The sequence below is a fragment of the Poromitra crassiceps genome (assembly GCF_964638095.1).
Source record: "Poromitra crassiceps genome assembly, chromosome: 28".
In the NCBI taxonomy this organism is placed as follows: Eukaryota; Metazoa; Chordata; class Actinopteri; order Beryciformes; family Melamphaidae; genus Poromitra; species Poromitra crassiceps.
In genome coordinates this window covers 14,750,045-14,763,971 of record NC_139651.1, presented here as the reverse complement: position 1 = coordinate 14,763,971, position 13,927 = coordinate 14,750,045, and the positions used below count along the sequence as shown (strand labels likewise).

At 43.0% G+C, this 13,927-nt stretch overlaps 1 protein-coding gene across 1 annotated transcript in view; it reads left to right on the top strand.

Moving 5' to 3' along the window:
* The first annotated feature begins 1,684 nt into the window (after positions 1–1,684).
* Positions 1,685–13,927, top strand: part of ano1a (anoctamin 1, calcium activated chloride channel a) — a 79,198-nt gene continuing 66,955 nt past the window's right edge. Inside the window, exons 1-2 of the mRNA XM_083662411.1 lie at positions 1,685–1,784; positions 9,619–9,788. Of these exons, the coding sequence (XP_083518537.1) occupies positions 9,681–9,788 (108 nt within the window). The 5' untranslated portion in view covers positions 1,685–1,784; positions 9,619–9,680. The remainder of the gene's footprint in view (positions 1,785–9,618; positions 9,789–13,927) is intronic.

The window sequence follows — 13,927 nt, the reverse complement described above, 5'->3', positions numbered from 1 at the left end:
ATTTCTCTTTTCATAGAAGACCTTATTTAGGGGAAGATGTGTCAAATCCTTAGTGGAACCATCAAGTGAAGTCAAGTTGATTCATCACAAAAGCACATAAAGGACTTCACAGAGAAGGAATAGTAGAGTTATGAGACTTTTTGGTCAAATGTCTCACAGTAACAGTGCTGATCCAGTTTTGCTGTACTGATCGTACTGAATTCGATGCCTCCAAATCACTGATTCTATATAGCAGCATTTCTTAAACCGGAGCAGTAAGTAAGGAACCGATGCTTTTACATTGCCATATGAGGGAACTAGATGTGTAGAAGAAGTCTGTTTCACACCGTTGGCAGCAGCCAGAATAAATCAGCAATTTGTCCTGAGCTGACTGCACATGGAGAGAGCCACACTTTGAATATGGAAATGCCTTCGTGTTGTGGAAACATTTGGTTGGGAAACAGAGGGAGGCTTTTCACCATCTGATTTGTTTGCACAGAAAGATTCGGCTCTAGGCTCCATAGTGCAAGAACAATTTGCTTTCTCATGCTTATGCTATTTTATTTCCCATGCTTTGTATTGAAACATCTATGAACTCTATAGGCTACTTTAATACAGTACAACAAAAATCTTGGTATGGGAACAAGTGGAACAAATCAGGAATGAATTGCTAATAATAAATAGTTAACAAGTTGTTCCTGATCATGTTGATATGCTCCCAGGACACACATACCCCATGTGTGTCCTGGTCGCTGCACTATAGCACCTCCTCTCGGGGCACCTGTTCTAGGCGGAAGGGAACTGCGTGATCCTCCCACGTGCTATACGTCCTGCCGGTGAAGCTCCCCACTGTCAGGTGAAAAGAAGCAGCTGGCAGCTGCGCATGTGTAGGATGAGGAAGGATGGTGCTAGTCTCCGGCCCTCCCCAGATCGGCAGGTTGGAGCAGAGACCGGAGCAGCAGGGGGGAAATTGGCCAAGGGGAGAAAATGGGGAGGTGGGGAAAGGAGACTGTTCTTCGTTGTTTTTCATGATTAGTTCCTGGATACTGTGAATCTGCATGATTCCTGCTTCTTATTCATTAACTTTATCTGCACAATAAATGCTGTCGTGCGGCTGACCGTTCTTGTAGCAGCCAAGTCTGTGTGTCTTTGCAACCACTTGACAGTGTGCTGCGAGTCTATACCTGCCCATAGGAATGTCTGTCTCTAACCTACAGACTCCCCGGCTGCCATTTATCATGCTGGCGCTGCCCACTCATTTCCTCCTATTATAGATCACCAAAAACCACAACCAGTCAGGCACTTAACACTTTTTCAATATTCCTATGACCATATAGCAGTCATATCTGTCATGTACTGTATGTCAAGTGCTGGAGAAAATAATTACAGCAAAAGCTATGGAGAGAGAAAGACACAGAGAGAGACAGACAGACAGACAGAGAGATATTTTTCTATTATTGTTGTTGTTGTTGTCGTTGTTGTTACTATTATTATTAAATGTTATTATTATTGATATTATTATTATTATTATTAATTAATTAAAAATTATGTTGTATCTGAACACTTGGCAAGAACCTCAGGCTCAGTGTCCGATGTGCTGCCTGCAGCCTGCATAACAGCATAGTGACTTCATTTATTTTGTGTGCGAGCTGCAGTGTGGGAGGAGAGCCTCACCTGGGCTGACTCACGCATTTCCTCCTCCGCCCTGCCCTGCCTGCCTGCCTGCCGACAGGTGAGTCGGAAGTGCTACCTCTCCTTTAGCTGTTCTTCCTTCTACCTGGACACAAAGACGTGACTGAGAAAGGGTAAATATTCACTTCAAATAAATTTTCTTTTAATTAGGCCGACGCCAATCTTCTCTCATTCCCTCTCTTCTGCCTCTTCTCTCATTCAATTGCGCTGTGCGTAAACGGCAGCTGGCTACTGTTGGCTCTGTGGTTACAAGTCGTGTTGCGCGTTTTTGTGTTATTTTATGGAGATCTTTTGTTGTAATAACCAATGTTGCTATAGTCAGTTATTTGGCTGACGATTTTGGCTGTGCTTCCAAAATGAAGGCGAAGATATTTGGGAGTTCCCTTTGCATTACGCACAGACTCAGAGGCTTTTATGTCCTTAGGCGCATCTGGGAATGAATGGATTTCCCTTTTACAGCCTATAGTTTCAATGGATCGTGTTCTGTTTATTGATTGTTCTATGGATAGGCCTGCTGTGTGTGGAGTGGTTGTGGTAGGCTATGTCTTCATTTTACGCACATGTCGCAGGTGTCCAGAACGTTCCACCGTAGTCTTCAAAATGTGCTTTGATGCTGAAACGCCCTAGTAGTCTCTTCAGTGCCGGTTAAACCACCGCACTGTCGCCATTGATATGGCTATAACGTTACGCTTCATAGCCAGATAGCCTATAGCCTTCATACGGACTCTGAGAGAGCGGAATGAATAGAGCTCATTAGAAGAATTAATCCAAAACTGGATCTTAATTAAAGTTAGTTTATAGGCCTACTTCTTTGCTAATCTCATGACTTTGATCTCTATCGTTGAGGTATTCTGGTGACGTATGCATAGGTAGCCTACAAACGATTGACCAACCACCACTGTATAATAATAATAATGATAATAATAATAAAAACTCCTTACCGTCCACCACGTAGCCTATAGCCTAGGGCGGCCTACTGTAGCCTATATGGTAGAAGTCTGAAGGAATGTTGCGAACCTAGACCTATGTAAAAGTTAAAATGTTGAATTAAGTTGTTTGATGTCAATTTAATTGATCCTTGTGAATATAAAGGCCTCAACTCATATTTGCAGGTAGGCTATTATGTGCCATTATAAGCAAGAGACATTATCAACACTCATCAGAACGTCAGCAGTATGCAGACGTGCCTGCCTCTCTCGGAACAGACCACAGTATGCTATGCGTTCAGATCGCCTCGCGTCTGCTGGAAGACCCCAGCACGCGTGGGCGGGACCAGCTGGCACAGTGATTCTTGCGCTGTAGGATGATGCTGCATTCAGGTCCCGTGGGAGAAACCCCGATAAACGATATGATGGATAAAATAAATGACTAGTGGTTCACACATTTAAACACAGCCTGGTTACCAGAATAAAATGTAATTTGCAATCCACGGATAGCCACAAAAATAAATAAATAAATAATAATAATAATAATCCAACTTTTAATTTTTGTGATGGAAATTGTTAATTGTGTCTGTTTTATATCAAATGAATACATAATCTTCTATTCTTAACTATAGCCTATTTCATTGTTGGTGCCGTCCGAGTTGTCCCAAATAGATTCAAGATTCAATATTCAACGTTAATGTCCCTGAGGGGCAATTTGCTTTGAAGACAGTAGTCCTACACAATACCACACAGCACAAGATCCATATATCCTACAACAATGTCACCATCAATCATGTCAAATATTTTATACAGTGTAAGGAGCTGGTATCCACTTTTATTCTTTCCTATGGGACTTGAATGCATCACAATATCAAGACCGTTTTGGCACGAATTCGCGCTGTGGGAGAGTATTTACTGCGCCTACCACACTGCTGCTGTCTGTCAGTGGATATCTCATTAGACGGGGATCGTCGTCAGACGGAGAATATCGCTTTTAGGCATAGAATACCGGTAGTCTGAATTTATTTGAGACATTTAACTAATTCCTGGGGATATAGGTCTAGTCAATTTTAGACAGGCAATTAAGTCTCATAGAAGGCTTTTTTAGATATATAGTCAGGTTACCATAAGGATGAAGCTCTCCACTGGAAAGCCGTGCACCGTTACCATGCAACAGCGCAGGCAGCTGTGAAGCCGCACACGCTCCAGTGAGAGCGGAGGGATAGATGCTGCTGCTGCTGCAGAGAGCGACAGCAGAGTAGCAGGTGCGGGGAGAGCAGAGTAATCACTCAGGTGGGATCTCTGAAGGAACCTGTGCGCTTTTTGATATACCGCGTTCCAATGGAGAGACAAGGCAACGGAGACGAACCAGCTGACAGCATAAACAAGCATGATAGTACGGAGCCCGGTAAGAGCGCTTCACTCACCACTTACCAATCTTCTTTTTATTCAGCAATAAATGCACAATAATGAGGTGTGCGCTCCCGTGACGCGCTGCATGTCTTTAAGAGGCGTCTAGGCTAATTCATATTAATTCTATATAGGCTGCGTTTTGTAGGCTAGAAAGGTCCCTGATGTCCGTTAGATTCCTATAGATTCAGGTGGGTTGTGGTTGTTGAAAAGCCGATAGAAAACACATGGGCGCACACGCAGCCTATCAATCGGGGAAGCCCTCATATTACTCCCACGCAAAGTGTCTAAAATACGGTTATTAGATTATTCTGTAACACTTTATAATAACGTTCAGTCTTAAGTCATTTATAAGCCTTTAGTTAATGATGAACTAATCATTTAGGCCCACAAAACATTAATATACATTTGTATAATTTATGAATAAGTGCTATGTTATCACATGTGTTGTAAGTCATCTATAAACTTTTAGTAAATAAAGTGTTCCTCATCTGTTATAAATGATGTGTAAATCATTTACAATTCATTTACAAGGCTTTCTGCATCCCCTTTGCAGAAGTGTAAACCATCACACATGAATGTGTTACAGTACATACAAGGGGGTAGCTCTGTCTGTCAAAATTGAAGCCAATGCAGAAGTGCACTTAAACCTGCATTCTTTCGAATGATGGCATGTGCGACCCATTGGTTTATGGCCATTGCCATCTAGAGCATTGGTTCTCAAATGGGGGTCCGGGGACCCCCAGGGGTCCGTGGCACTTTGCAAAGGGGGTCCGCGAAAGGTTTTCAGGGAAATAAAAATAAAAACTTTTTTGTTGTTGCAAAAGCTTCATAGTTCAACGGAAATATTTTATGCTTTAGATCTAAAATGGTTCATGGATTAGATTCTAATCTAACAAATTTAAAAGTCAAGCACGTTACCGTGGAAACTATTAAGCTTAGCCCAAAATCACAAATCAGAATGAGGGGGTCCCCGGTATATTTTCTATCTTGTAAGGGGTCCTTGGCTGAAAAACATTTGAGAACCTCTGATCTAGACAACCCGATCTCTTAGAAAAACGTAAAATAGGCACGTTTGTGGACAAACGTTGCTATTTTACGATGTCGGCTAAGAAATTGTAAAATGGGAACGTATGCGTCTACAGCGGTGGGCGGGGTTTGGGCGTGTTTTATGGAGATTTTCTGTTTCTAACCCCTCCCCCTACTCTAATCCTCACCCTAACCACTCGGAACGTTAATATTTTACGTTTTTCGAGCCGAAATTGTAAAATAGCAACGTTGGTCCACATCGTTGGTATTATACGTTTTTCTAAGAGACTGTGTTGGATCTAGAGCACGGACTGCTATTGGTCCGTGATCGGCGAGCTGTGTGATCAATGGACAAGCGACCTGTCAATCACGCCCCAAAACATAGTCTGCAACTACAACATAGTCTGAAACTAGCGATTGAGACCATAAACTCATTAGGAAAGTGTTTACTGTTTAAATCAAGTGAGAAGCAGGGTCATTTTCCCATTCACTTCCATACAATCAGACTTATTTTTCTTTCCAGTGGAGTCGCCCCATGCAGACCATTCGAAAGAATGCAGGTTTAAGTCACTTCTGCTTCGGCTTCAATTTCCACAAACTGAGTTACCCCCTTGTATGTAACATGCATGTGTGATGAATGGTTTACACTTTAGGGGATGCAGAAAGCCTTGTAAATGAATTGTAAATGATTTAGCCTACACATCATTTATAAGAGGTGAGGAACACTTCATTCACTAAAGGCTTATAGATGACTTACAACACATTTGTGATATGTTAACATAGCATTTATTAATCATCTACAAATGTATATTCATGTTTTGTAAATGGTTAGTTCATCATTAACTAAAGGCTTATAAATCACTTACGACTGGATGTTTTTATAAAGTATTACCGGTTATTCTAACCTAGGTTTGGTTCTTCAACCCACTTTGTCAACCTATATAGGCCTAATTATGAATTTGGAGAGCAGACATTACAATAACGGTTGATGATAAACATAACTCAACTATTTCCGAGTCTATAGCTCCGCGAGGTTAGCATCAGCAGTGAATCAACATTGTCAATGTTTGAACCCTGCATGTACGTACAGCATGAACCTTTGAATGGCTGTGTAGTAAAGCATCCTTCTCTAACCTAAAGAGCACCTCAGGGCTCTCTTCAGTCTTCAACCATGAAAGGTTGATGGGTCTCATTAACAATGGAGATCTCTTGATGGCCATAGCTGTGATTGAACTGGAGGTCAGATGTAAGGACGGAAGACTTAAATGGACATAAGTGAGATTTTTGCCGTCCCATAGCACAAGATGACCGTAATAATATATGAGATGGGGGATGATATAGGTTTGTTGATCAATACAAATGAGTTAACCATTAACTGATGAGATTTATGAATTTCAAAACTCACTTCCCAGATAAAGGCACAGTTGATAGAGTGTTGCGTATTTTAAATACAGAATAAGTAACTGTGTTATTACGTTAGCTCAAAACAGAATGATGTGTCTTGATTAGATATAGCTAAATATACAGCTTACGTAATTAAATAGTGACAGGTGTTCTCTGGACACCTGCCAAAGCAAATAAATGGCCCATCTAATAAGAATGTGTCACGGTGACATCCTGGAGGAGCAGGCTAAGACACGTATCGCATATCTCTGATGTCCTGGATTTGAATCTGCCCTGGGACCTTCGTTGTCCCTGTTCTTTGTTGTCTATCTCGCCTGTCTTAATACTGAATGAAGGCAAAAACGGACCCAAAAAAAGCATCTTAAAAAGCGGCCTGGTGCTCTGCTTTAGTCGATGTACATAAAGTTTTATGGTCACCTTATCTCGAATATGGCAAAGTAATGTGGAAGTCAGTGAAAGTAATCAGAATGCATTACTGAGTTTGGGTAATCCCTTAACTACACACTTGATAACAATTTTGTAGGAACTGTAATGGAATAACTTTTTTTAAAGTAGCCTACCAATATGTGTGTTGATTTGAAGTATGCTAAGTATGCAGTACAGATAATACCAGACCAAAGGACTGTCAAGGGGAAATCTTGCTATTCAAGACATATCAACTCAAGTACCCTTCAGGTATTTGAGTTGGAAAACATAAACAACTCTTAATCACACTGGTCGAAATGATTGATCGCCGCTATTCCACACCGGTAGTGTTGTTGCTTCGTCCAGATCATAATCATGGCATGGTGTTAAGGTTGCTGTGAGACTGGTGGATTTACGTGCGGATACTTAATGTCCAAGACACACTTGGTAAACTGAAGTCTCGATAACTTGGAACGCTGCTGTAGCACTTGATAGCTGAGTCTGCAAAGTTCGAAGATGGAAACTGTGCAGAAGATTGCCGTCAGGTTAGTCTATGAACAACTACAGAGGACTTGCAGAGCACAGCCTTATAGGGCCCGACTATGACATCACACTGCGCGTTGTGACATCATCAGTAAGGCCATCAGAGACGACATATTTTAAGACATCTATGAATTATGACATCATCACCATCTGTGACATCATCAGTGATCTATGACATCATAGTAGGAATGATGACATCATCTAACACATGGCTCATACACCACCAAACAACAAAATCACAAATAAACACAATTCACATGATACACCGTGTTTTATGCTGGATAACAACAACACTATGAATCAGTGCAAACTCCACACTAAAACACTTTTGAACAGCCAGTCATGTGACCTTGTCCCTTTAGATATTGATGTTACGGGCGAGGCACGTCGAACATCTCCACTATCGGGAGCAGGGGTGGGAGTGACGGAACCCGCAGTGTTCCCGACTTCCTCGTCATGAGACAAGCGTGTTCGAATCCCAACCCAAACCCTAAACCCACTGAGTTGCTTTTGTTGCCTAAACCCAACCGTTGTTTTACTTGCCTAAACCCAACCAAGTTGTTTTGCTTAAACTTAACCAACGAGTCGAGCTGTGGCCCCCGGGGGCGAGACGTTACCGGGCCGAGCCACAACTTGCGGCTACCGGGCAGAGTCGGTGCGCTCATCCCGAAAAGTGGCGGAAAGGGTTCCTGAGCAAATGTCCGTTTTTGACGGGTTGCAATTGCTGAGTGTCTATGGGATCAAACAACATAATCATGATCCCATAGGCATCCAGGAATTGGGCGAGGGAGGCTCCTTTTTCCAGGCTTTGTCTTGGGGGAGGCCCACAGTCTCAGACTTTGAAAACCCCCTGCTATAGAAGGTGACTTCCGATGGATGGTCATGCTTTTTAACTTTACAATTTGGCTTACACAGGATTAGGGTACTTTTTAAATGCAATAATCTTCCCTCTCTCTCGCTCTCTCTCTCTCTCTCTCTCTCTCTCTCCTCTCCCTATATCTTTCTCTCTCTCTCCCTCTCTCTCTCTCTCTCTCTGTAGGCTATGTATTATGAATGTAATAACTATTCTGCTCAAATATTTACATTGTCGTTAAAGCCGCCCCCACAGGAACATTGTCGTTTCCATACTTCATTAAGCATTGTTTAAGTTGTTCAGTATGGAATCATAATCACTGGAATAATAGTGTCGTTAATCAACGTGCACCAACGACAGATGTGACACAATAGAAGTAGTGTTAATGTTGCAAACAGCACATTTTCTGCACATAAATAAAGTTTCACATCAACATTATAAGAAGTACAAAATAAGAGCAGACGCATGGAATAATTTGTATATAATTAATAATAATTTGTTACCTGTTCCTCAATGAGACGTTAGTGCATTACCGTCTCCACATAGCCCATTTTCTATCATGCATGTTTGGCTGAGGGGACACATGGAAAGAGAAGTGGTGTGGGACACTGGGACAGGGATAATATGGCAGTTGGGTGAACAGACATTTACAACAATGCTTACTTGACTGTGCTGCTATTACAACAAGCAACCAGCCAAACTCTATGCTGCTATTTAGGGATGCACCGATATGAAAAGTTTGGCCGATACCGATATTAACATTGCTGTTATGGCCGATAACCGATATTTACCGATGTCGATATGATCTGTATAAAAACACATTTATTTCTATGATAATCAAATTTTGTACATACTGAAAAACACATGTAAACACTGTGAATTTGAAAAGTACTGCGTTTCTTTATTTCAAAAACATTTGTAAAAGCCCATAAATCATAGCTTTACTGCATTATTTCATCTCAATGTGAAGAATTAGGCTGATAATGATAACCGATATTAACATTGCAACATCGGCCCGATACCGATATGTTAAAAAATGACTAACATCGGCCGATACCGATATGATTGCCGATATATCGTGCATCCCTACTGCTATTACAACAAGCAACCTAGCTAAAGTCGAAAGTGAGCTCAAATGTGCCTACTAAGGCAAAACCTGTATCCATCACAAACTCACTGTTACGTCCTACGTTTCCAGTGTTGATTTGAACACTTTTAAGAGTTGAATTTACACTGACAATTTTGATATGGAGTTGTTGAGTGTCCCCAGCTTGCAACTCTGTAACATAGCAACAACAACCAGTGTGGACACTGGACATCACAGTTTTTTTATAATGAAACTGGGTCCAATCCCTTGTGTTTGTGTGCACCTGGCAGGCTCTCCTCCCCTGGCTTGTAAGCACTCAGCCGGCCAGCAGCAGCAGGAGCAGCCCGCCAACATGACGGCGTCGTGGCGGAACGACAGCTACCTGCCCGTCCACGGCGAGGACAAACACCTGGACGGAGACTTCGGCAACAGCAAGACAAAGACCAACCACGAGTCCATAGTGAGTCCCCCCCTCATCCTTATTTGAGTTGTACTGCGTGCTCCTGGGTGACAGCATGTCGCTGTCACTTCGTGCTATTGGAGCCTTAACAAGGCCTTAAAGCAGAAACTCCACGTAGCACTGACCATGTGATCAAAGTGGCTTTGGATAAAGCGTCTGCTAAATGACGTAATGTCATGTAATGACACTTGCAACGATCGTGTGTCAGGGATCAAACCAGTGACCCATGTCTCCTTAGCTTTTGATCAAAACCTCTCTCATGAAAGCAATAGGCAAAAGTGAAGGAGCGACTCTTGTTGACATTCTGGAGAAATTAATGATATGTATTTCTTTTTCTGAGCTTTAGCAGTGGTAGCCTAAATCACGTAGCTGGTAGGTGTGTGTAGAACCTAGGGATGGGACCGATCCGATCCAATATCGGTATCGGGTGCCGATACTGACATAATTCACGAATCGAATCGGATCGGATCGGAATCAGATTTTTTTTTTTTTTTTTGCAATTCCAGCGCGAGCCGTCATTTGCCGTCATTTGCCCATGTATAATAGTATCCTTCTTTGCCTTGTATATTTTCTTAATTTTGTCTGCTTTTTGCAAGGTATATTTAAAAAAAAAAAAATCTTTAATTGGCCAAATCTTTGCCTATACTGTATATTCAAGAAAAATATCGGTATCGGAATAATATCGGTATCGGCAGATATCCAAATTCAGGTATCGGAATATCGGATCGGAAGTGAAAAAATGTGGATCGGTGCATCCCTAGTAGAACCAGTGAAGAACCAAGGGGGGTTGTTTACCTGCTCTTTAATTTATGTCCGTCAGGGAAGAAATTCTTGATTAAAATCTTGTAGACACACACGCGCAAACACTCACACACTGCATGCAATTATATGCTGACACGAGACTTTGCTGGTAATACCGTGTGTGCCCCCCGACACCCGGCCGCCCCCTGAAACAGCTTCCGAGGCGGTAAAGAATAAAAGCCTAATGATTTCCTAAAGAAAGACCCCGCTGATGAGCATCATTACTGTCCTCTCTCGACACGGCCTTGTTGTTTAATAGCTGGTGTTCGGTGCAGGGTGGACAGGTCAGCAGCACACAGGCCTGTGTTACATGATGTCCCTATGTAATGAGTGCTGCTGTGGTCTGCACCTCCACACGACTACCACAGCACTGCAGGACAGTAATGACTCCACACCTGCTGTCTGGGTCACATCTATTCCTGTGAAGCTCTCACCATTAAAACAACATTAGACTTCATTTCTCCTCTCTTCATCCCTTTGGCTTCCTTTGGTACCAACTAGCATCACAGACCTGGCCACTGATGTCACTTTACCTTACCTTAAGTCTTTTACAATTTGAACCGCTGCGATTTCGGGCTACCAACTAGGGCTGCCCCCTCCAGGTCGATTGGTCAATTGTTTGGTCGGCGGCGTGCTCTTGGTCGACGAGATTAACGTCGGTCGAGCAATCGCTGGTGTTAATAATTTCACAGGAGAAATTCGATTTCATAAAAATAAAAGCGATCCGGAACGAAGCAGCGTGGAAGCAAGTTGCAACACGGACCTTCTCTAGAAGCACACAGGGAGGGATCCAGGCTAGAGAGAGACAGGCTAGGCATAGTTAGCGGGCTATCTGAAAGGAGAGCAACCAGCAGAGTGATGGAATGAACAGTCAAATGGCTCAGCTATCAGCGCAAACGATGGACGCACGCAGCCACCATCAGCTGTTAACGAGCGCAGTACACTACGCACCTTATGAGATGAGTCATCAGTGAGACTGGACGTCCAGCCGCTTTCACTCACACTCACTCACACTCCAACCCCCGGTAATGTTAGACAGGCTGTTATAAGATGTTACTGGAATAAATCACAAAAGCTGTCTAGCTGTGCTTCTACTAACTAATTAACACATGCCACGTGTGCTAACGTTAAATAACCATTGCACAGGCTTTCTCTGAACTGAGCAGGTGGCCAGGTGTTGCATGTCACGCTGATCAGTCTGTCCATTCCGGTAAAGTTACAATGCTGCAAATAGCTTTTATTTAAAATGATCAGCTATCCGATATAGTGCGCTCAGGGCGCTTTTTTTCTCCGACCAATCGATCGGTCGGAGCTGTGGTCGATTTCTGGTCGACCAGGATAATCCTTGGTCGAGGGCAGCCCTACTGCCAACATTCAAAAATGTTCAAAAACAGCCTCTCCAGTGTATTTTGTCATTTTGAGATATTTCCTGTGTAGCTGTGTTTTCCCTGCTCTGTTGATTAGCCACAGTGTTCGCCTGTTGACAGATAACCTGATTTTGGGCTCAAAGTCCTAAAAATAAGCTGTTGGTAAAAACGGGTGATGGCGTCAGACATTATGGTTGTCTAACGACTGACGTATGATATTCAGATAATAATAATGACACTATAAGTTACAGTAAATAGCTGGCGTTAGCCTCTGGCATTAGCTAGCTGTTAGCTGTGAGCTACATTAGTTTTGTTCGAGTCACGCTCTTTCCATAAAGCCCACCATCTTTGATATCCGTTGGCTAGTTGTTGATATTGTAACAATATTGTGGCTCTAAAACGAAGGTATTTTCTGAGATGTGGGCAGACTGTCATGGCGGCAACGGTTTCCGGTGTTTCCGCTCTGGGCGCAGACAAAGAGTTGAACAAAGAGAGAAGAGACACACAGAGAACAGACACACAGAGAACAGACACACAGAGAACAGACACACAGAGAACAGACACACACAGAGAACAGACACACAGAGAACAGACACACAGAGAACAGACACACACAGAGAACAGACACACAGAGAACAGACACACAGAGAACAGACACACAGAGAACACACACACAGAGAACAGACACACAGAGAACAGACACACACAGAGAACAGACACACAGAGAACAGACACACAGAGAACAGACACACAGATAACAGACACACACAGAGAACAGACACACAGAGAACAGACACACACAGAGAACAGACACACAGAGAACAGACACACAGAGAGAACAGACACACAGAGAACAGACACACAGATAACAGACACACACAGAGAACAGACACACAGAGAACAGACACACAGAGAGAACAGACACACAGAGAACAGACACACACAGAGAACAGACACACAGAGAACAGACACACAGAGAGAACAGACACACAGAGAACAGACACACAGATAACAGACACACACAGAGAACAGACACACAGAGAACAGACACACAGAGAACAGACACACAGAGAACAGACACACAGAGAACAGACACACACAGAGAACAGACACACAGAGAACAGACACACACAGAGAGCAGACACACACAGAGAACAGACACACAGAGAACAGACACACAGAGAACAGACACACACAGAGAACAGACACACAGAGAACAGACACACAGAGAACAGACACACACAGAGAACAGACACACAGAGAACAGACACACACAGAGAACAGACACACACAGAGAACAGACACACAGAGAACAGACACACAGAGAACAGACACACACAGAGAACAGACACACAGAGAACAGACACACACAGAGAACAGACACACAGATAACAGACACACAGAGAACAGACACACAGAGAACAGACACACACAGAGAACAGACACACACAGAGAACAGACACACAGAGAACAGACACACAGAGAACAGACACACACAGAGAACAGACACACACAGAGAACAGACACACAGAGAACAGACACACAGAGAACAGACACACAGAGAACAGACACACACAGAGAACAGACACACAGAGAACAGACACACAGAGAACAGACACACAGAGAGAACAGACACACAGAGAACAGACACACAGAGAACAGACACACAGAGAGAACAGACACACAGAGAACAGACACACAGAGAACAGACACACACAGAGAACAGACACACAGAGAACAGACACACAGAGAACAGACACACAGAGAACAGACACACAGAGAGAACAGACACACAGAGAACAGACACACACAGAGAACAGACACACAGATAACAGACACACAGAGAACAGACACACACAGAGAACAGACACACAGAGAACAGACACACACAGAGAACAGACACACAGAGAACAGACACACAGAGAACAGACACAGAGAACAGACACACAGAGAACAGACACACAGAGAACA